Source organism: Equus caballus, chromosome 27 (assembly GCF_041296265.1).
Source record: "Equus caballus isolate H_3958 breed thoroughbred chromosome 27, TB-T2T, whole genome shotgun sequence".
In the NCBI taxonomy this organism is placed as follows: Eukaryota; Metazoa; Chordata; class Mammalia; order Perissodactyla; family Equidae; genus Equus; species Equus caballus.
Genome location: NC_091710.1, coordinates 37,008,337 through 37,031,596, shown reverse-complemented (window position 1 = coordinate 37,031,596; position 23,260 = coordinate 37,008,337). Strand labels below are relative to the sequence as shown.

Below are 23,260 nucleotides of genomic sequence, written 5' to 3'. Positions count from 1 at the left end.
GCATCTTAACCTGACTTTCCCTCTCAAACTTCTTCAAAGAACTTTCGTGAACTAGAGTCATTCTCACTACATTCTTGTGAGATAATTACAAAAGATGCCAGAAAAAACGAACTAATTAAAGCGCAAACAGGCAAAAGAGTATGTCCAAAGTCATAAAGCAAGTCTGTAGCACAGTCCAGCTGGGACTAGAGCCCTGGTCCCCTAACTCCTGGTCTAGAAAAGCATCGGGTTCATGGTAGGCATCCTGCTCCTTCTCTGATGAGTGAGCACAGGACCCTCTCTTTTGAAATAAAGCATTTAGTACCCCAATCTAACTAAGAACCCAGATGTTGAGATACATCATATTTTACAGTTCTTTGCTGGTTTTCTTTCCATTATTGCCCGAAGAAAATATGCCCATCTCATGTTTTTTTCTTGTTTCTAAGAGTATCTACTTTGATTACACCAAGATAGTCAAGATTTAACCTAAGCAAATGGAAGCAATGTTTCCTGGAGGAGGAAAACAGCTTCTCTGTTAGATTTTTGAGGCATCAAGTGATCTATCTCAAATGCCTCCAGGCACAGCTGTTGGACACAAATTATGGCCTCTCTTGTTGAGTGCAGACGTAATGAAGACCGCTCGCACTGTTGTCTTCTACCAATTCCCATAAGTCAATCTGATAACAGCTTGCAGAGTTCTGAACAGTTATGAGCATGAACACAATATAGCACACAATGCCAAGGAGAATGTATATTGACTTTCAGTTTACCTCCCAACTCAATTCAAGGTGCAAACACTCAGTTATTTCAGAAAATTATTTTCTCTTCATGAAAAGTCAGAGAACCTGTACTGAATTGCCAGCCCTGCCAATATCTGGACAGATTAAACTTTAGTGGGCCAAATTTGGGACATTTTTCTCCAAGATCCAAAGCTCAAATCTCCTACAGTCTATGATTGTACAGTTTCCTAGGATATTCGGAATAAAATATAATTAATAATTCTATCACTACCATTTGTATAGTAATTTACCGTTTAAAATACATTTTTTTACGTATTGTCATACTTGAAACCTCAATCCTAAGAGGTAGGTGTTATTACATTTATTTTATAAACGGGCAAATGAAGGGTCAAACAGATTAGATTACTTATCAGTGATAAGTAATAAAGAGCTTATAAAGAGGGCCATGAGGACTTTATTAGGTCTGAGGCCGACATTTTTAGAAAGTAGAAAGAATGATAATGTAATTTATGCTGTTTTATGAAGTGAGTTTCCTAAACTAGTTTGCTTAATATCTTAATGGACAACTTGATTATTTTTATGCCCTAGGGTTTTAAGTGAACAGCAACATTTTAAATACCCTACAAATAGGTAAATAAAATTCACCTTTATAAATTTTTTAAAGTTCTCCTACATAACTATAGAAACTGACTCACTTAGAAATGAAATATTAAATAACAACAAGATTGCTCTAAAATCGTAACAAAATCCCAATATATGAACATGATCCCTTGAAGAAGACAATATGCTCTTTGAAATGCAGACATTTTTATTTGATTGGAAATTTGAAAATCCAATGGTAAAAACAGCATTGTAGCTCATGATACTGTGAAGAGAACTTATACCATAACCATGCTCTGCTTTTCTTGTCTCAGTCGACTTTTCAGTTTTGTTTTTTTTTTCCCCAGATAAACGGATACTTAATCATCACATCCCTGTGAGGATTTGTACATCTAGGGAAATATTCTTTTTAAATGCCAAGTTCTTGTTTCATCTTAATATTTGCCATTTCTTTTAGCAAGAATTTTAAAGTCCTATTTCATGATTTGATTCAAAAACTGACAAATTAAATGTAGGAAATTAAAAGCCTTCTATTTTTTAATTTTCACACATTGAAGTAACTTACTCTTACTCAGAATTAAGTGAGATCTACTCAGCATCATCTGAGTTTAGCACAGTTTATTCTGGAGCAACACATTTGCAATGTTCAGTTATTCAGCAGTTGAACTATGGATGTTCAGTATAATTGTGCTTGACTTTGCTAACTGGTTAATTTCCATTGTAACCAAAATATCTACTGCTTGGCTATTCTGCAGTTCTCACATCTTGGAGGTCTGTTTGTTCTTTACTCATTTTTTTTTAACTTTTTTTTTGGACAGGAAGATTGGACCTGAGCTAACATCTGTTGCCAATCTTCCTCTTTTTGCTTGAGGAAGATTGTCTCTGAGCTAACGCCTGTGCCAATTCCCTCTACTTTGTGTGTGGGATGCTGCCACAGCATGGCTTGCTGAGCTATGCTAGATCCACTAGATCCGAACCTGTGAACCCCGAGCCACCAAAGTGGAGAATGTGAACGGAACCACTACAGCGCTGGGCCAGCCCCAGTCAGTTTGTTCTTTAATATTGAATTAAAATTGTTTGAGCACGAGCCTCACATTCTAAGGCAATTCCAGTGTCTCCTATATAAAATAGTTTGAGGAAAATACAGAAAAATTATGTTCCTCCATGTCTCTTCATCCACATCCCTGCCACCTCTTTGATAGTGGGTTTAACAGTGTTTCTTACAATTCATGTCCATCTGAAACCTCAAATGTGACCTTATTTGGAAGCAGGGTCTTTGCAGGTGCAATTAAACGAAGATGAGGTCATATTGGATTCAGGTGCGCCCCAAATTTAATGACTAGCATCCTTCTAAGAAGAGCAGGACACACAGAGGCACAGCAAGGAAGACCATGTGAAGATGAAGGCAGAGATTGGAGTGACGCAGTTACAACCCAAGGAACTCCACGAATTGCTAGGAGTCACTAGAAGCTGGGAAAAGGCAAGGAAGGATTTCTCCCCACGGGCTTCGAAGGGAGCCTGGCCCTGATGGTGTATTGATTTCAAACTTCTGGCCTCCAGAACTGTGAGAAAATAAATCTCTGTGGTTTTTCAGTCACACATTTGTGATCATCTGTTACAGTAGCCCTAGGCATCCTCGGCTGCTCCTTTCTCTCCACATCACTCATTCCAGCTGTGAGCGCAGCATCTCTCCCTTCCCTTGGCGAAGTACCCTAGTTCCACCTGGGGATCTAAGAGAATTTTACTAAAGATTTACGCAAAACAGGAAAATGCAAGCAGAAGAGTCTACAACTGAAAGTTGACCCATCGACTTCACTGTGTTGAAATTCCCAGCTGGCTTAGAAACCAGATTTTCCTCACTGGCTGTTCTCCTCAATCTCTCTGCTGCCATCAAAATACTTTTGTACACTCCTTCTCCACTGAAATTCTGTCCCTCTGGTTTCTCTGCTTTCTCCGCTTTACCTTGTCTCGGGATTTCCAAAATACTTGTCTCCTTTGACTCCCAGAGTAAGAGTCAAAATCTGTTACATTTTTTTCCTGTAGATTTTAACACATTTCTCCAAATATCTGATATCCAATTATGCCTTTCATAGCTAAACACCTCATTAAGCTGATTATCTTAAATAAAAAAATCAATTCCCTTTCTAGAGGAATTTTGCCATATTGCAAGGACTTCCAGGTCAACCTGAAACCAGATTTTTTTTAAAATTTCTTTGTTACATTTGGGACTCAAATATAATAATCACCACTGTGATAAATTTAACCTTAAATCTTAGTTCAAAAAAAGAAACATGACAAGGAGGTGAACAATATGATAATTAAAATGAAAGGACTACACTCCTCAAAAATCTTTTTACGTTTTTGGTGAGGGAGATTGGCCCTGAGCTAACATCTGTAGCCTATCTTTCTCTTTTTGCTTGAGGAAGATTGGCACTGAGCCAACATCTGTGCCTCTCTTAATCTATTTTGTACGTGGGATGCTGGCACAGCATGTCTGGATGAGCAGTGTGTGGGTCCGTGCCCAGGATCCAAACCCGTGAACCCTGGGCCACCTAAGCAGAGCACACAAACTTAACCACTCCACCACCAGGCCGCCCCCTCAAAAGTCGTTTTGGACCTCAGTTCTTTATTTTTACTTGTGTAGCAGTGAGGGACCCATGCAAAGAAGCTCCCAGAGTTCGCATCCTTCTTGACTTGTCTGCTCAAATCAGAATATTGTCTAATATAGGTTAGTAAATTGATATTATCCTTTTTCTAACTTTTAAGGAAAGACTTGTATATGAAGCACTTTTGTAATTAATTAGGGCTCATGTATGGCTTCCTCAATGTCACTGTGAAAGTATTTTCTTCTTTAAATAGAATATATTTTAAACATAAAGAAAAGAAGGAAGAACATTTATAAATAGCTAATAAGTAGTCTGTACTCATCACCTGGATTTTGGAGATGTTGACATCTTACCATAGTGACTATAGGTATTTGTTTTTTAAGAAATGTAATGTTAACTAATACAGTTGAAGCCCCATTTATGCCTGCCTCCCTCACTTTTCCAGGGTAAACTTTCATCATGGAGTTTATATGCTTCTCTCCATTTACATTTTTATACATTTACTACATGCGTATGTGTGCATAAATAATAGGTGGTATTGTTTTTTGTGTTGTTTTGCATAAATGGCATTATACTACATCTCCCATCTGATCTCGTTCTTTCCCTTCAATTTTATGAATTTCAGCTTTTTTTGAGTCATAGACCCTTTAGAACAGTAATGACATTGGTGAATATCCAGCCACCACTTATTTTAATTAAATTATTCTTAGTTTTTAAAATAACACAATTACAGAAAATAAGGGAAAGATTATATGTTCAGTTTCTGTCCCATGTACAGAATTACTGTCAATACGCTTGGATACTTCCTTTCAGTCTTTTTATGTATCAAATTTTTTTGCATAATTGAAATAAAATTTTAATCTTAATATAGTCACTTATTATTTTATCATCTTTTTTTTCCATTTTCTACATGATCTTTGGCAGTTATGTTTAATGCATCTAAAACTATCACTCTAATATATAGATATATACTATACTTAATTTAGTTATTGTTCTATTCTGAGCTAACATATTTTTCTTTTACTTCCTCCTTTAAAAATAAGCCTTCAAGAACAAAAGAAAAATAATCACTGAATTTAACTTTTGCTATATTTGGAGTTATGTCCTCAGATTAGATTACAAAACCTGTTCTAAATTATTTGCTCTATTTTTTGTTTTTCTTTTGGTGTCTTACGGCCATAAAAATATGAATGAGCTATTTGTGTAATAATTGTTTTACATATTGTTTTTATTTTATATACAGACTTAAATATATAGAGAAATTATCAGTATAATACTCTTCCCTCCAGACCTAGGAAGTAATAAGACTGCCTTTAGAAAGTTAAACTGCAATGAATCGGAGCAGAGAGATGTCAAATCACCTAAGCTGATTGAATGTATTAACATATATAAAGAAAAATGTGTTAACCAAGGAGCATTGGCCAGTCCCAGAGGCAAAATTTCACTGCTATGTCTCCCTGTAAATTAATAAATTAATTGAACGAGTAATTCACTGATTGTGATTTGACTTCCTGTGCAGATTGCCCACAGAGAGAAAATGGCCTTGTCAAGCAGATATAAAATATTCCAGTTTTTGAGGCAATTACATTTCTCGTTGTAAATTGAATTGACATTTAGTCCCAAGATTCTGTTGAACATTAGTCTGCCACTAAGAGATAAATTCTCTAAACCTACAAAATCTCGTTCTGGAATACTTAAGGCTCCTGATTAGGACCCTGCCACCTGTCCCTCCCACCTTTTGGGGGCGGGGGGGAGCTCTCAGGAGACAACCAAATAGTTTTTTCCCGTAATAGGATTCATGTTTACCTTGTTTAAATCAATCTTTCCTTTACGATTTCTCTCATTGCTTCCACACATAGAAATTATATTCTCTCTACAGACTTGTGAAATACCAAATTCTCTTTCTTCTATTCTTTGATATTTTAGGCATTTACCAATTTAATCCACTCAGGTAACGCATTTCGCGTATCAAGAAGCGCTCACTATTTTCATTCATTCATTCAGTCAGTCCTTAGTAACATAACTCTTCATCAAGTGACTACGAAGTGAAACCCTGCGTTCTGTCAGGTGCTGAAAAGATACTGTAAGGATCTCAATCTAGTGGAGAAAATAAAGTGGTTTATAGTGCTGTGGGAGCTTGAAGAGGGAAATCCATCCAAACCCAGAGGACTGAGGGTGGAGAAATGAGAGGAGTATGCGTGTGGGAGTGGAGGTTGCAGGGGACTAAGGGAGCATTCTAGACAGGGACCAAAGTCCCAGAAATAAAGGAGAGCAAGGCATATGCGGGAAGTGTGAGTGATTATAACTGAAGTAAAAAGAGTTAGGAGTGCGGTGGCGGAGAGGTTCTCAAAGAGGCAGACTGGAGAGGTAAGCAGAGATTAATCGTGACCTTATTTCTTCCAGGGTCACTTGGCAGCTCTATCCCCACTCAAATCCTCTTTCATTCTAGCCTATTGAGTTTTCAACTATACCAGGGGTTTGGCAAGCTTTTTTCGTAAAGGGCCAGATAGTAAATATTCTTTACTTGTCAGAAGGTCTCTGTCACACTATTCAACTGTGCTGTTGTAGCCTGAAAGCAGCCCTAGACGATGTGTAAGCTAATCTACATTCCACTAGAACTTTATTCACACAACAGGCAGCAGGCTGGAATCAGCCTGCGGGCCACAGTTTACTAGTTACTGGCCTAGAAGAGACTCTTCGTAACATCATGTTTGGAAATAACAAAGGTCAAATGAACTCACATCTTCAACCATGGGGTAGGTTTCTCTACCTGTAGAAGCTTATCCCAGCTGGTTATGAACTCCTCTTTGAGAAAGATAAGCATTAAATAGGGAATTAGTAAAAAAAATTAATGAGTAAGGTGATTAATATCACAGATAATATATTCATTCTAACACTTTCATGGCAAAATGTAAACCTCAAAATTTTCACAACTTATAAAAATAAAAACTTTATATTTCCACCCCATTTTAAGGAATGAACTATTTCTCTAACCTTCATAATAACCTAAAAGATACCTAATTCTTGAAGGCAGGATATGTGTTTATTATTCAAATTTATTTATTTATTTATCCAAATTTATTTATTAATTTTATTTATTTATTAAATTATTTATTCATTCAAATAATTCCTGGAACTGAGGGAAATGGCTGGCACAGAGAAGTTGTGTTTAGATGCATTTAACTGAGAGCAAATATCATTTTCTCTTTTTAACAGTTGGAAAATTTGGTCCTAGAGAGGTTAAATGGTTTAATAAGTTTGCATAAACAGTATCAGAGGCAGAACTAAAATCCAGATTATCTGACTCCTGGGTTTTTAATTTCAGTTACTCTCTACAGCCACAGATATGAAAAAGAACACATGGCTAAACATATACAAATATATATATATATATATATATAACTAATATTCATAGATACCAAGATTATTACAATGTCTTTTATGGACTGAATTATTGTCTTGCTCAAAACTCACCTTAAAACCTTCAACAAAGAAATGCCTCTCCATCCTTACTCAAGGAATGCTACATTATTGCAAGTGACACTGTCTTTGGGCCTAGCTGTTTAGTCCATAAATTGACAGCTGGTCCAAACTAGGCCATCGGAGAACTTCCTTGGGTGTTTTAGAACTGCCATTGAGAAAGAGACTGTAAAATATAAACTTAGGGGCTGTTAACAGATGTGTTCTGTCATGTGGACTGGGGAACAAAGATATCCAGCCTGCAACAAAAGAGAAGAATGAAGCAACTTACAGAGACTCCTGGGTAAAAGTTGGAGAAAAGAGTCCTGAGCAGATTCGAGTTTTGGTTCAGCTGTTCCAGATGCCTAATATAAACTTATTCCCAGGTTCCATAGGCAATCCTGTGGTCCTTAACATGTAATATCATTTCCAGTTTGTTTGTGTTTCTGTTTTGAGCCAATTGCAAAGAAATAACTAATACAGAGAATCATTCAGTGGGCACATAGTTACTTACCTGTGTTTATCTGATTTGAATGTGGAAAAAGTCTACATTAATAAAGTCAAGAGGAAAATTAAGACTGCTACCCAGAGAAAAATGCATAAACCATTCTTTCTTCTGATCTTTAGATACAAGACAAAAATTCTCCGTTGGAAAAAAATCTATCTGACTAAATATGTTAGCTTGATGCCAAAGAAACCATAGGCGTTATTTACATCCGTATAACGAGTTGGCTAAATTCAAAGAAAATTCTGATCTGCCGTCTTATAGAGAAAATGTGATGATTGAGGCTGTGCAAAATGACAAAATGAACTTTTCTCCATCAGCCGAACAGAAGTGAATGTGTGATGCTGACACTTGAATAAGTCTATCAACCTGCCTCTTTCCTCTATATTCCTTCAGAGGTGGTCAAGGATCAGCAAAGTGTGGTCACCTGTCAGTAGTTGATTTATAGTTGAATATATTTAGGTGACAGATAGGCATAGGCATGCCCAAACTTATTTGGCCCTAAGGGGCCGGCCTGGTGGTGTAGTGGTTAAGTTCGCACCTTCAGCTTCTTGGCGGCCCGGGGTTCACCGGTTTGGATCCCGGGTGCAAACATGGCACCGATTGGCATGCCATGCTGTGGCAGACCTCCCACATATAAAGTAGAGGAAGATGGGCATGGATGTTAGGTCAGGGCTAATCTTCCTCAAAAAAAAAAAAGGGGGAATTCAAAATCCCACAAGCATGGGAGATTTGAAAGAAACCTGCAGCCATTCTTTTTGGAATAAATGAGGCCAAAGGATTGTATAAAACTATCAGCATCAGCTGGGAATTCATTAAAAGCACAAATTCTTGGGTCCCACTCAAGACCTACTGAACCAGAAGCCCTGGGTGTGGGATTAACAATCTAAGATTTCAGTGCAGACTGATATGGATCGAGTTGTGTCCCTCCTTCCCAAATTCACGTTTTGAAGCCCTAAACACCAGTGTGATGGTATTGGGAGGTAGGCTCTTTGGGAGGTAAAGTTTGGATGAGGTCCTGAGGGTGAGGTCCCTCATAATGGGAGTGGTACTCTTATTAGAAGAGACGACTGGAGAGCGTGTTCTCCTTCTCTCCATAAGCATACACAGAGGAAAGGCCATGTGAGCACACGGGGAGATGGCAGCTATCTACCAGCCAAGAAGCTGGCCTCAGAAGACACAAGACACCAAATCTGCCAGCACGTTGGTGTTGGACTGCCCCGCCTCCAGGACTGTGAGAAATAAACGCCTGTTGTTTAAGCCACCCAGTCTATGATATTTTGTTGTAGCAGACCAAGCTGACTAAGGACACACTAAAGTTTGAGAACCTCTGCTCCAGGACAGCCAAGCCTCTTTAATGATATTTGGGAGGGTAAAAGGTAAAGAAGGCACAGTGAGAAGACTTTCCTACACTTACTGGTGCAATGAGACAATCGAGCTCATATAACCAAATGTTTGAATATGGTGTCTGTTTTGTTATAGCATCGTGATAAATATATTATGCTTGGATACATGTGACTTCTGTAAAAATAAACATTTGGGAGTGACACTAGTTAATACTACATGACTCTAATTTTTAAGACTCTACACAATCCATTCCTTGATTATTCTTTCCTATTTTCTTAGGCAATTACCGTGAATGACTGGGTCACCCAGGTATTTTACTTTGTAAATGAAAGTTTGAATACTGTAATAGCAAATTATTTTCCCTTTTAGAATGTTTTTAACTCATGTTTATCAAGTAAGGGATGGTTCATGCACTTGGGCATGATTACATTAATTCAGTATCTAACGCTGAAGTATATTTTGAAAGAATCGAGAAATAATTATAATCGTAATACTATATAATAACATGTTAGCTTTTCATGTTCCTAAGTGGCTCAGTCAGTTTTGTTATAGAAAATGGTTGGTTTTCTTTACATGTTATTGGATTACTGTTTCAACAAAATTTACTCCAATTAGAAAAAAAAGGTTACTAAATATTTCTTCAATTAACTGAGCTCTGAAACCCCATTTAGTAAAACTCCAGTTTCACATTAGAGATATTTTTGTTGTGGTAATTATATCTTGCTTTTTTATAATATAGTGTATCTCAAACTTATATTGGAAAAGATATATTTAAATAAAACTGTATTCATTGGCTTTATGATTATTGAAGAATATTGTTTTTATTCAGCACTAACTAAATTTTGAAAAACATTTTCTGTCTCTGCCTTTCATTCTCTTCTTTAGTCAAATGACTTTTAAGCAAATACTTATTAGAATAGCACAAGCTCTTTAAAGAAATATTGATATTCCAAGTGAATTGTTTTTGTAATGTTAATTACGCACTTCATTTATCTGTCCCTAGGTTCAAAATGTTTATGTTGGTTTTTAAAAATAGGAAAGACACATTTAATATTGATGTAAATCTCTGAGCATGATCAAGACTATACAAAAGTTTATCCTTTATATGGCAATTTTGATTACTTAGACAAGGCAGAACAAAATTACTTTTATAATTAAAAACATTGTATATTTCTCCACAAAGTTTACTGCTTTAGTCATTTCTCAAAATGCACAAAAATTATCTGATTTTTATCTCATTATTGGGACAAAATGCAGGGGTCTTATAACCAGGAAGATCTGCGCTATTTCTAAAAGAATGTTGTTACTATAGTTATCTTGTTTCTCTCGGTAAAAGATGGGATGTTTGGTCACCTATTGTTGTGTTTATGATATAAAATGTCCTCGACCTCTTACATCATTGAAAGTCACTGGGTTGTGTTAGTGTGTCAAGAAAATAATGAATCATTTTGGTATAAACTTTTCTAACTAGTGTGAAAAGTCTATATAACATTGAAAAACCTATAGCTGTTGAATAGTAGTTATTGGAACACAGTCCTTAAAGCACTCTCGTATATGTAACTTCGTTGTTAGTGCGGTAGAGTCCACTCCAACTACTAGCGACCCTGTGAACAGCAGAGCGAAAACCTACCCAGTCTTTTTGCACCATCCTCTCATCTTTTCAGAAGTGGGTGGCCAGGTCCTTCTTCCTACTCTATCTTAGTCTGGAAGCCCCACTGAAACCTGTCCACCATAGGTGACCCTGCTGTTTTTTAAAATACCAATGACAAAGCCTTCAGCATCACAGTGACACATAGCAATCACAGTACGACAACTGAAAAACGAGGAGTGTGGTTCCCTGACCAGAAATGAACCCAGGCCATGGTGGCGAGACCACCAAATCTTAACCACTACACCACCAGGGCTGCATATGTCACTTATATAAATGTTAAATTAGAGAGAATAGATTTTATGCTTCAGCTTTGACTAATGCAATGTTTGCCATTAAACTCTTTACCAATAGGTGGTGCTAGAAAGTTTAATATTTATTCTAATAGTTCAACTTGCTGAAAAAACATGCTAAAGTACTTTTTAAAAAAGTGTTATAAACTATATGTATATATAATATACACGTATGTAACTATATACGTGTATATATAATTAATCCCTGGTTGTTTTTGTTACAGCTCCATCTAAGACGGTTCGACTGGTTGGTGGGAGCGGCCCTCACGAGGGCAGAGTGGAGGTTTTTCATAACGGCCAGTGGGGTACAGTTTGTGACGATCGCTGGGAACTGCGTGTCGGACAGGTCATCTGCAGGAGTTTGGGATACCAAAATGTTCAAAATGTGCACAAGGGAGCTTATTTTGGACAAGGTAATTTAAGAAAAATGTTGTTTCTTAAAAAATGAAATGTAGGCTTCTCCAATATGTAGAATCAGGTAGAGACAGGAAGATACAGGATAAGAGGAAAAGTTCCATGTACGATTTTTTTAATGGCCTTTCCTAGAAAGTAGAAATGAAAAGAAAGAGACATTGAAAACAAATGATATATGCTCTCAGACAACCTTTAATGTTTACGTTTCTAGTAGACTCAATTGGTTAGTTGAATACTAACAGAGAGGAAAATAGAGTGATCGGTAAAGCAGAGCAAGAGAAATAGGGACAAGAGCATTATAGAGACAAGGCATGACATCCTGCGAAACTCAGTTTACATATCTGGGTCTTGTGGGGATCTGAGCAATTCCGCATGTTTGCTCATATTCTGTCTTCTATAGAACTGGAGAGGAGGGAGCCAGCTTCTGCATTTCCCTCCTAGTCGTGTCCCACAGGAATGAGGTATATCCTTAATCCATGATGGTGCACCTGTTTCTGAAAGGACAGTGAAGGGTCATGAAAGAGAAGGAAGCAATTGCACAGAATCTCTATACCCACAACTTATGACTTCTCCTTTAAGGAACATGAGAAAATAAGGGAAGATGTAAGGTTACTTCCCCTCTATTTGAGGCTGATAAAACTTTGAATAATTCTTTGGCTGCATGTGCATTTGTGTATTTTCACTTGGATGACCCAGTCACCTGTTCCATGAATGTATTAAAAGAGCTGGGAAGAAAATTTGCAGGAGACAAAATATTTGAATGTATACCCATGACAGTTTTACTGTCCCGTTGTTTTTTTCTAAATTGCCACCTTATAGCAGGTTTTATGTATTATTAAACATATACAAGGGTTTCAATTCTGAATGACAAAGGGACTTTTTTAAAAGTAGCCATACATACATGAACTAGAATTTAAAAGTCAATATTTCCCATTTACTTATCCTACTATCCAAATCTGATAAATAAATAATTGGCTTCTCTGAAGTTGATGTGGACCAAAAAGAAAGATTTGACATTCTTGATTTCATAAGTGTTATTCTGGATAGATACGGGCACAAAGAAATTGTATGCAAAATTATAAAGATAAGATTACCTGTTAATGCTGCTATTTTATCTCTATAAAAATATGATAAAATAGGGAGGTGTATCAAATCATCATATCAAAAGACCAGAACAAGATAAGATAGATTTCTTAAATTCATAAAAGATATTAAGTGATATTATGCTACAATTTATTGAGTAACAATTATGTTCCAGGCATTGTGCTAAACACCTGAATACTATTAATAATGGGTCACAATTATATCCTTTATTCTTTTACCTAAGAGCATTCACTGTATCAGATTTAAGGAGGGGTCCAGGCTCTAAAGGCTTCAGAGGCAAGAAAGATAATTTATTTTCATAAAAGGGCTAGACAAGACAAGAAAATGGTGATGTTGTGAGTTCAGCCCCTGGCCACCAGTTTTTAATTTGTGCCTTAAAAGTTTGAAAAGAAGAAACAAGGAAATGGAAAATACCCATGATTTGCCAAAACCAAATAAATATTTGGAATTTCCAAATGTTCCATCTCTGCTACACTTTCAGCACTTTTTCCCCAGGTTGAAAAGTGCGAGCCTAAAATCATTCTTGCACCTGTAAAATTTACCCCCTAAAGTGAAATGTTCTAAACATCAATAAGTTAGATTTTTTTTTTCCCATAGAAAGGGAAAAGAAAAAGATCCCCAGCTCTTAGCCCCTAGAGAATCAGTCAATCATTTAGCAAAACTAAGCTGCCAATCTGAGTTTTCACGGTGTAGTATGGGGAGAGAATCCATTTCTATGATAACTAAGATCCGTAGCATGAAAGACCGTTTATTTAAATACACAATTGTATAAAACATTTCAGATGACTGTTAGCATATATGAAAAACAGGCAGCTCTAGTTCTAATGGAAGATACACAGTCGTCATCCATGTGGCTTACTCACCTGAAATTCTTGTTTCAGAAATAGCAGCATGTGGATGCTTTGGATTCCCAGGACGTGCCTCTGTTGATGAAATGAAATATAGTTTGTCAATTGTTCAGATAATTTAATTCACATGGGCTAGCTGAATAGTTCAATTCAAAAAGAGAAAAACATCCTAAAATACCTTTCATCAAGATGAGTTATTTTATAGCTTACGTTATCCAAAGAGTTGACAACTCTGCATTTAGCTTTGTATCTTTAAGAAACAAGCCCGGTAGTACAGTTTACTAATCTCTTATATCTTGAAGGAAATCTTTAATCTATTACAAAGAGAAAACCAAATTCAGAGCAACAGCAGTAGTATCTGTACCTTAATTCAGGGGAAACTAGGAAGGTTTTGGCACAACCCAATTTGTGGTAGGAAAGCGAACGAGATGTTGTACCAAAGGTTTATTTCTTCTCTGAACATGAGGCTTTGCCATGGACTTCAAAGCTGTTTTTCCCTTGAAGTTCCAAGCATAGATGGGAAACACGTAGTTGGCGACTATTGTCCTAAGATTGCATTAACTTTAAAGTCTCGCCTCACAAGTAAAATATTCTTTTCCCCACAGCTTTTATTCATTCCTGCTTATATCTCGAGAGATTTCTGGCTGAAAGCACTGGTCAGAAAGGAAGGAAATAAGTATTCTGAAATACTGGCAAGAAAATGTTTTCTATTTAAATAAGTAATGAAACAATAGAGTTTAGTCTCATGTGAAATTATTTGGCCCTGTGGAGACAATTTCTCTCAAGTTTTCTTCAGATAACTGACTACTTCTCTAAGATGTTCATTTTTGGTGAGGCTGTGTATTTATGGTAGTTGGTGATTCTAAACATTATACTAGAGCTTTATTATAATAACACAAGGTGTGTCTGAATTTTGTTTTTCCTTCCACATTTTTAAGTGCCTACTGAAGTGACTTGGGAAGACTAGGAATTTTATAACTAAGGAGACAAGAGTTGAAACCTCAGCTCTGATACTTATGTCTCAGAGTTTCAATTTCCTTTCCAACAAAATGAGAATAATAATACCAACCCAGCAGATTTATTTGGAACCTTAAATGAGCTGACGTATAGGAAGTGCCCACTTCGAAGCTTGACTCACAGCATTGCTCAATGGTGGCAGAGCTCACAGTTAGCAACACCACCAACTGCATGACTACAAGTTTATTTGCCATCCTCTTTGAAAGGTAAAACAGTCAGATCAGTATTATCTTGTGTAGCGACATCAGTGATGTTCTAAGGGTTGTAAAGTTGAATGTGATTTTCTGTTGCACAGAGGTGTGACTGAAGAAGTATGCTATGTAGGAGCTTTATCTCCTCACTCCACTCAAGACAGACCCGGCTCTTGTTTCAGCTCTCTGCGTAGAGTTCAGTCCCAAACAAGTGAAGAATGATTATGAGAATTTTAAACTAATAAAGCACGATGAGCTGGGAGAAATAATAGAACTGAGGTTATTTGTTCTGAAGAAAAAGAATCTGAGAAATGAATTCCATGATCTGCTTCACCGTACATTGTATTTTAAGAAACAGGCTTACGTTGTAAGCTGATTTTGGATTAGACATGGCAAGCAACCCTTTTATGTAAAGCTGTTTAAATTCTTCCTTATTTTTCCACTTCTTCCCCTTAAATTTACAGTTTTACTCGGGAGGAAAAGAAAAAGCAATTTTGAATGCAGAATAGCGACAGGAAAGGAAACAGAAATATGATTGGAGGGGTAGAGAAGAGTAAGAGATACACCAGAGTTTTAATTATTTGTCATTCTCTTAAGAAAGTAAGAAGAATCAGATTAATACTATATTGTACACTATTACCAAAATTGAAACGAAGAAAAAGGTTTGAAGAGGATAAACCCTTTATATGAGTCCCCCATTAAAGAAAGCATACAATTTTCTGGACACAGTTTCCCCCTCCCTTTTTTAAATTCTGATTTTAAAATAGCAAACCTGGCTTACCAGAGATAATCCTTGTTAGCTTTAAGAACAATGAGCTTTGCAGCTGCAAGCAAAATGATTTATAGGAATAAAGCTTAAAGCACGCTCCTTTAAATAGGTTCTTTCATTCGGGCATGCCTTTTGCATCAAGTGGAATGTTCTTTCTTTTTCCTAGGGAGACAGAAAGTGTAAATTAAGGAAGCACTGAGAGGCTCTGGTGCTTGTCATTGCATGGGGCAGGGAAGGGGGAGTGAGTCACTTCTCCCCCTGAGCATGCTGTCCTATTTCTTGTCCCCATGGTCTCCCTGTAGCAAACTTGGATGAGCTTTACCACATAATGGTGGGTCTCCGGGAATTTGTTTCAGGCATGTCTGGGCCTATTTGCTGATGCATGAAGTAAGAGCAAGACCCGGAGCAGCCATCTCGTCTTCCGAGTTCACAAGAGTCTGTGTGCTGAAGCTCCAAACTTGAAAGCAGAAACAAAAGAAAATTCTAGACATAAATGCCATCTTTTATTCATTACCCCTTTCACATTCCATAATAATTCTCTAAGTGGAATTTAAAAAAATACAGGAATAAACTGAAGGAGATCAAAAATATATCTGCATCTCTGAACTATCCTTTGGTGAACAGGAATAAAAATAATCCCAAAGGTAAATAAAATATATCAATGGGTCAGTACTCAAATTCTTACATACTGCTCCGTGAACACTGAAAGTTTTAAAATGTAGATGTTTAAATGTTGGATATTGTGGAATTGATATAGAGCCTATGGAGTTCTTAGCGTATCTATTTTGTTACTTATGCTAAAAAAGACAATATTAAGTATGGAATAATATTGTTTATCAAGTGCTTACCACATGATCTCATTTAGTGCTCACAGTACCTGTGAGAGTTAGATATTATAGCCCCAATTTTCATAAAGGAAGGAAAACTGACAGAACTGTCACAAAACTTGGCCAAATTTACATAGCTATTATGTTGGTTTCAGGGAGTGGGTGAAGATTCATGCCTTCACCTGTCTCTTTCCACTGGACAGAATGTCCTAAGTTCTTTATCCATAAGAACTTCATTTCTAAGGAGCTTGCTTCTTCAGAATCTTAGAATTGTATGAATGAAATCTTAGAGCTATTTTAGTCCCACCCCTCTCTTGTGCATATATGATAAAACAGGGAAAATAAGTGGCTTCTCTAGAACCACAAAACTAGAATCCAGAACTATTGTCAAAGTTGACCCGTTCTCTATTCTGATTCCCACTCCTTTTGCAAATTTGATCCCCTCAAAATAATGTTTTCCTCGAAGGAGAAGCTGTTAACAAAGCATTTCCCAACTAGAAGTCTTAAAAGTGATACAAATTCATGTCACCCAGCCATGACTGGATTTCATTAAAATTCAGAGACTTTTAACCATTAGTGATTTTTGCTTCCCCACTTATCTATTCAGCAGCTAATCTCAAATCTCGTCACTCTACCACACATCTGGCTAATGTATAAAATATGATTATCTTTTTTTTTCATAAAAGCAGTGGGTTACTAAGGATCAGATTAAAGAAACTCAAATCCCTCAAAGAAATATCAATATCTGTCTTTTTTTAAAAAAGAGATTAAGAAGAAATGGTATCATCTGTCAAGCGTACTCTCAAGCATCACAAACCAAGCTCATAAAATTCCAGAAGCCATGGACAATTAGCGTTGTCATTGTCTGCTTTTGGAAACACAAAATTGATCAATTTGTCCTCCCTACAGCCCTCAAATTGTCTAGGGAATTGTGGATGTATATAAATGGTTAGGCAGATAGATAGAAAGATGATAAATTGATAGGATTAGAAAAAAAAACATATCTAAAATATACACATTACTTTTGCATGTTTCCACTAGCAGAAAGCATAGTTCAGAGGCAAAAAAATAATAATGGCAGAAACAACACCAAAAATCCTTGAGTAACAGTTATTACCTGAAGAAATAAAAACAAATTTGTTTGATAATCTTTGAGGCTTACATGAAGAGAAAATTTTATGCTACCTTTGCATTAATTTTTAATGCAGAAAACAGTTTGGAAGGAAATGGGAAATGAGTATTAAACAAATTTTCCCCTTAGGCTCAATAGTTCTGAACATATTCATGGAAAATTTTAAAAGCCTTTGAAAATTATTTTGATAACTCTGTTTGGGCTTCTGTGTAGTCAATGAATAGCAGCAAATTTGAGATATTTTGTTGCCTGGCTCTATTCTCTCTGCTATTTTGAGAAAGTCATCCATCCTTCCTGAGTCTCAGTTTATTTACCTATGAAATGGAGATAATTGCCATTATTTCACAAGGTTATTATAAGAACGATTACAAGAACTTCTAACATTCATGAATTCCCCTACTGTGGTTTCTAAAAACTTGTGCTCACGTGTCAGCACGTTAATTGACTAAATAATATCTATCTTATGCTGCCCCCGTGGGGATGGCCCTGCTGGTGCTGCTGCCATTGGGAGGATTCTCATTCTTAATTCTCTTTCCCTGGATTGTAAAAATTCTGCACTGCTGAGATCTAAATCCAGTGCCTTGATCTACAGAATGTAGAGTGAACACATCCCAGTGCCTGGCTATGGAGGCCATGGAGCCATAATATCCTCATGCTCCCAATTACAACAAAGCCATGGCTTGCACCAAAAATTTTACTTGTGTTTGTTTATACAATTTATAAACGTCCATAAATGCAATCTATAATTGTCCCACTCTTTTGGCTCCCTTCCGTGTTAACATGAAAGTAGTTTTACTGTTTGTGCAATTGTTATTATTCGCCTCTATTTTTGAGTAGCCCTTGGGGGCTTCCAAAAAAGTTTGTATAGACTTTATGTATTTAAAAGAAACACACATACACAAACCTACTACACATACAAACACTCACAAACACAAAAGGCACAGCGCTATGCCCAGTCAGAGCACTTTGGGAACCAAAACGTATTCCTGACAAGGCGTCTAATTCTGAGACGACAATCTCCTTCATCTGTCCTGTTTCTCTGTCTTAAAATTTCAAGTCGAAAAGGTTCCATACCGTTACGAACATTTCAGAAAAACCCTTGAGCTCTCCAGGTTTCTGCTCTTATAATTGATCAGTCCAGGAAAACCTTTGCTTTTCTAATAGAAACATTGTTAGGATTCTAATGATTTAATTACTGTTATAGGAAATGCAAAATACAGTATTCCTAATTACCTTGATAATATAAAGCTAAATATAATTCTGTCTAATATTTGGATTTTTCTAGTGAAGGTATAAATTATTAAAATATCAAGTGGGCAGGCCCCATGGCCTAGTGGTTAAGTTCGACCCACTCAGCTTCAGTGGCCCAGGTTCAGTTCCCGGGCATGGACCTACACCACTCATCAGTGGCCATGCTGTGGTGGCATCCCTCATACAAAATAGAGGAAGATTGGCACAGATGTTAGCTCAAGACAAATCTTCCTCAAACAAAAAGAGGAAGATTGGCAACAGATGTTAGCTCAGGGTGAATCTTCCTCAGCAACAACAACAACAAATTAAGTGAATGCACCAATTTATTTTATGTGTGGAAATCAAAGTTCCTTGTCTAATTCTAAGATAAATAAAAACATGAGTCTTCAAAAGAAATGTCTATTTAGACATCCTATTAACTGTCCTTCTGGCTTACAAATTTTTTCTTCTTCAACTTCTACATTTCTGTTGGACATACAATTCTAAAATGTAGTTCTGATGATGTCATTTCTTTGGTGACTCACAATATAAAGTTCAAACATTTTTAAAGCATGGCCCCATCTTTCTATCTAACTTTTCCAATGAGTCCTCCTCCCCTCATTAATATACTGTGTGTTTTAGATACCAGGAAACTGTTAACTGTTCTAATACAGCAAGCATTTTCATGCTGCCCCCACTACATGGAATGACTTTTTTTTTATACATGGAAAACCTCTATCCATTTTTTAAGGTTAGGTCAAATGTTATCTACATTGTGATTACAAAATCCCCAATATCTGCTAATTTATTCATATATGCACATACTACTATACAATTCTGCACATTATTAACCATGTACATATTGTAAACTTTTATTTATTAAGCTCACAAGATATGTGAAAATCAGAAAGAGTAATGTCATTATATGTGCCATGATATATGCCTCTTAGAAAAACAAGTCTTTGGGGCCGGCCTGGTGGCCGAGTGGTTAAACTTCCACACGCTCCATTTCAGCAGCCCAAGTTCACGGGTTTGGACCCCAGGTGAGAACTTACTCCACTCATCAGCCATGCTGTGGAGGCTTCCCATGTACAAAGTAGAGGAAGATTGGCACAGATGTTAGCTCCTCAAGCCAAAAGAACAAAAACGAAGATTGGCAACCGATGTTAGCTCAGGGTGAAACTTCCTCACCAAAAAAAAAAAAAAAAAAGAAACACAAGTCTTCATTTAACTTGTTTTGTACTATTTTATAGCTACACAAATGTTTGTTTCTAAGTCGAATTTATTTCTAAATATGTTTTATATAGCTCTTGTGACTGAAGGAGAACCTTTCAACATCATATTGATCCAAATGAAAAAAATGCATTTTTGATTATGCTTATAGTATTACTATATTTATTTACCATTCACCAGTTTTGCAAAGGTGTTTGTTAAAATTTACTTGCTAAGTAATCAGTTTCTTGATGGCATGAAATGCTCTGGAAAACTCATTAAGATGTTTGCATAATTATATGTTTAACAAAACCATTTAGAAGTTTTTCAAAGGCTCTGTTACCAAATGTCTTAAGTGTAAGAGAAAGGAGAACTTTTAACCTTTTCTCCAAACATTCATTTTTAAAGTTATCTTTTCTTCCCATGAATTCCTTTCAAGAAATGCAGCTGTTTTCTTACTCATTGATAAAATAACATCCTTATCTTGAAAGCGGCAGTTAAGCTTGTTTATTTAGTTAATTATCTGCTAGGTAGACCACTGGTGACAGCCATTGTTTTTCCTTCTAGCGTGTCTGAGGACAAGTCTCGACAAAGAGCATTAAGTATTACTCTGCCGTGTTCTTGTTGTTTGCTTGCTCTTGCAATTAATAACCCGTGGTCTTCTTGCAGGATAGTTTGTAAGCCCTTTGCTGATTGTATTAGTCTTAGTTTAATTAAAAATAGATAATATATTTGGTAAACCAGGCACATGTAAACTGAAATACACTGGGAGCTAAGAAAAGAACCCCAGGCTATCTTACATTCCAGATATGCCTCATACAGATGCATTTAGATCACCGGGTCACTGCATATATCCATTATTATTAAAGCCTATTTCCTTCCTTATTTTTAAAATATAACTAATCTGTCAAAGCCTTAGAGAAAAACAATCATCCTTTAACCTATGATTTTGTGGAACTGTGTATGCACCTTTGTTATAGCTCTTATTAGGTTGTATTTTGGTAGTCTACACATTGACAGAGTATAAAGTTTTCTAGGGTGGGCACTTAATTTTGAATCTTAATAGAGGACACAGAATTTGTATATAGATAAAGATCAACACATTTTTGTTAAATTAGTGAATAAATTAATGGCTTTGTCCCACTCAAACATAAGCACTAAACTATACTTACTAATGCAGATTTATCGGATTTTTGCAGGTACTGGTCCAATATGGCTGAATGAAGTATTTTGCTTTGGGAGAGAATCATCTATCGAAGAGTGTAAAATCAAACAATGGGGTGTGAGAGTTTGTTCACATGCTGAAGATGCTGGAGTCACTTGCGCTGTATAATGAACGTACCATATTTTCATTTACACTTATGAAATCACTGCAAAATGACTTTTATGACTTTGCTCCATTAAATCAGTTTGATGAATATTTAAGAGATTAAGAATATTGTCCAAGGAAAAGGAATATTAAAAGTCAGTGGATAAATATATTGAATACCTTCATACTTACTGTATGTCTATATTTGAACCATTTTAACTTCTCTAGGTTTTTAATGGACTTTTCTAACATAATGACGTATATTGAATTGAGTATATTGAAGTTTATGTATATTCTTACATAGAATATACATATTCTATACAAAAGTCAATGATCATGGAAACACACTCCAATCATAGGCTCCAATTTATATCTTCACCACAAGATTACAATTTTTGTCATTTTTGTCTTCTTTGTAATCTATTTAGTTGATTTCACATGCCTAGAGTAATTTGAACTTAGGGAGGAAAGAAAAGAAAGTCAAATATATTTGTTAATCGTCATAAGAACCTCCCTAGGGCCAAATAAGTTCAATCAAACCTGTAAAACATTTCAATTTTTTAAAAAAATCTTTGATTCTTTATCCTTACATCATTTCCTTAAAAAGAATGAGAAATTAATGACACAAATTGCTCATTTATTTCCTTTTGTTAAATTACATAAAATTGTCCCACTCTAAAGGTTCAATGGCTGAATAAAATGAAAGCACAGCTGCTATTCTGAATGAGGGCCCATTAGAGAAGTCAAGGTCTGCTGACTTATAGACCTAATATGTCATATATCCAAGTGAGCTGCCAGAGTGGTTAGGGGATAAAAGCGATGACCTGAGCGCACTCGGAATAAACAAAAAAAAGAAGGAAGGAAGGAAGAGATCCAAGGAATAGCAAATTTGCTAATCATCACTTCATTATACACCGAAAATTTTGAATTAAAAGGTAGGTCGGTTTGTGATACATTTAAACATCTTATGCTAATGGAATGAGATAAATTAATTGGAAAGAAAAGCTCTTGGACTACAGTAATATTAGATAATTATTTTTATCTTAATATTCAAATTCTAAAGTTGACTTTCTACTTAAAAACAGAGTTTCATTCCACACAGGTAGTAAGGGACTCAAGAAATTTAAGGGAACAAATTTATCATATAAAAATTCCCTAGCAATGGCTGTTTACTCAAATTAGAACCGGGGGAGATCTCCACCTGTAAACTTGATTTACGTTCACATAGAGAAAACAAAAGAAATTTCCTATGCTAGAACGCCATTTGTTGTATTTTTCATTTTAAAATAGAATTACAATATTATTATCTTTTAATCATTAACATGAGAAAAATCATCACATTAAGATAAAGTACAAATGCATAACATTCTCTGTGGATTATGCTGTTTTGGTAGAGATGAAAAACTTAAACAATTCATTATTATTTGCCAAGTGCCTTCTCCACAAACAAGGCATTTCATTGTAGTCATGTCATGCAAAGGCTGCTTTTTATTAGGAGGCCATATGTGCTCAGTGGACCGGGCAAGAGCGGGGAGATCCATATTTCTGTCCTGGCTCTTCCTCTTGCTGGCTCCATGTTCTTTACGGAAGTCATTTAATCTCTAATCCTCAAATCCTGGCACATAAAATGGGAATGATTATATGTGTGTTACCCAACTCAGGGTGTGCTTGTGAGGACCCGATGTGAACATGAATTACTGACACGACAGAAATTACTCATTTTCAAGTACTGCTAGTATTTACTAGCCCTTCCACATTTGACGGTGTTAATACAAGTAAAGAACTTGAATGATTTTGAAATTGCTCTGTTTTCTAGACTGTGTCCTTTTCATCTGGACTTGACTCGGAGACCCCCACACATCATTAGGGTTCAAAATATGATAGCGTCAGTAAATTAGAAAGTTATTGTGTATCTAGAACTTTTAATTTACTCAGATCTTTAGGGAGGGAGAAATGCTCTGCGAATCAGCTTAGTCTAATTTAGTGAAGGAATTACCTTGTAAACTGAAAACATAAAAACCAATCAGGGG

At 36.2% G+C, this 23,260-nt stretch overlaps 1 protein-coding gene and 1 long non-coding RNA gene across 3 annotated transcripts in view; one reads left to right on the top strand and one right to left on the bottom strand.

Moving 5' to 3' along the window:
- The window catches only part of MSR1 (macrophage scavenger receptor 1), a 76,333-nt gene extending 54,933 nt beyond the window's left edge, over positions 1–21,400 (top strand). The window contains exons 9-10 of the mRNA XM_001488563.6: positions 11,402–11,590; positions 21,121–21,400. Of these exons, the coding sequence (XP_001488613.3) occupies positions 11,402–11,590; positions 21,121–21,254 (323 nt within the window). The 3' untranslated portion in view covers positions 21,255–21,400. The remainder of the gene's footprint in view (positions 1–11,401; positions 11,591–21,120) is intronic.
- LOC111770880 (uncharacterized) lies at positions 11,764–14,127 on the bottom strand. 2 transcript variants are annotated; one of them, XR_002804318.2, is made up of 3 exons: positions 13,908–14,127; positions 13,559–13,618; positions 11,764–12,085 (listed from the first exon to the last, which is right to left on the bottom strand). It is a non-coding gene; the product is annotated as an uncharacterized lncRNA (long non-coding RNA). The 2 variants fall into 2 exon arrangements; XR_011433405.1 differs by having other exon boundaries at positions 13,722–14,000.
- Positions 21,401–23,260: the final 1,860 nt, after the last annotated feature.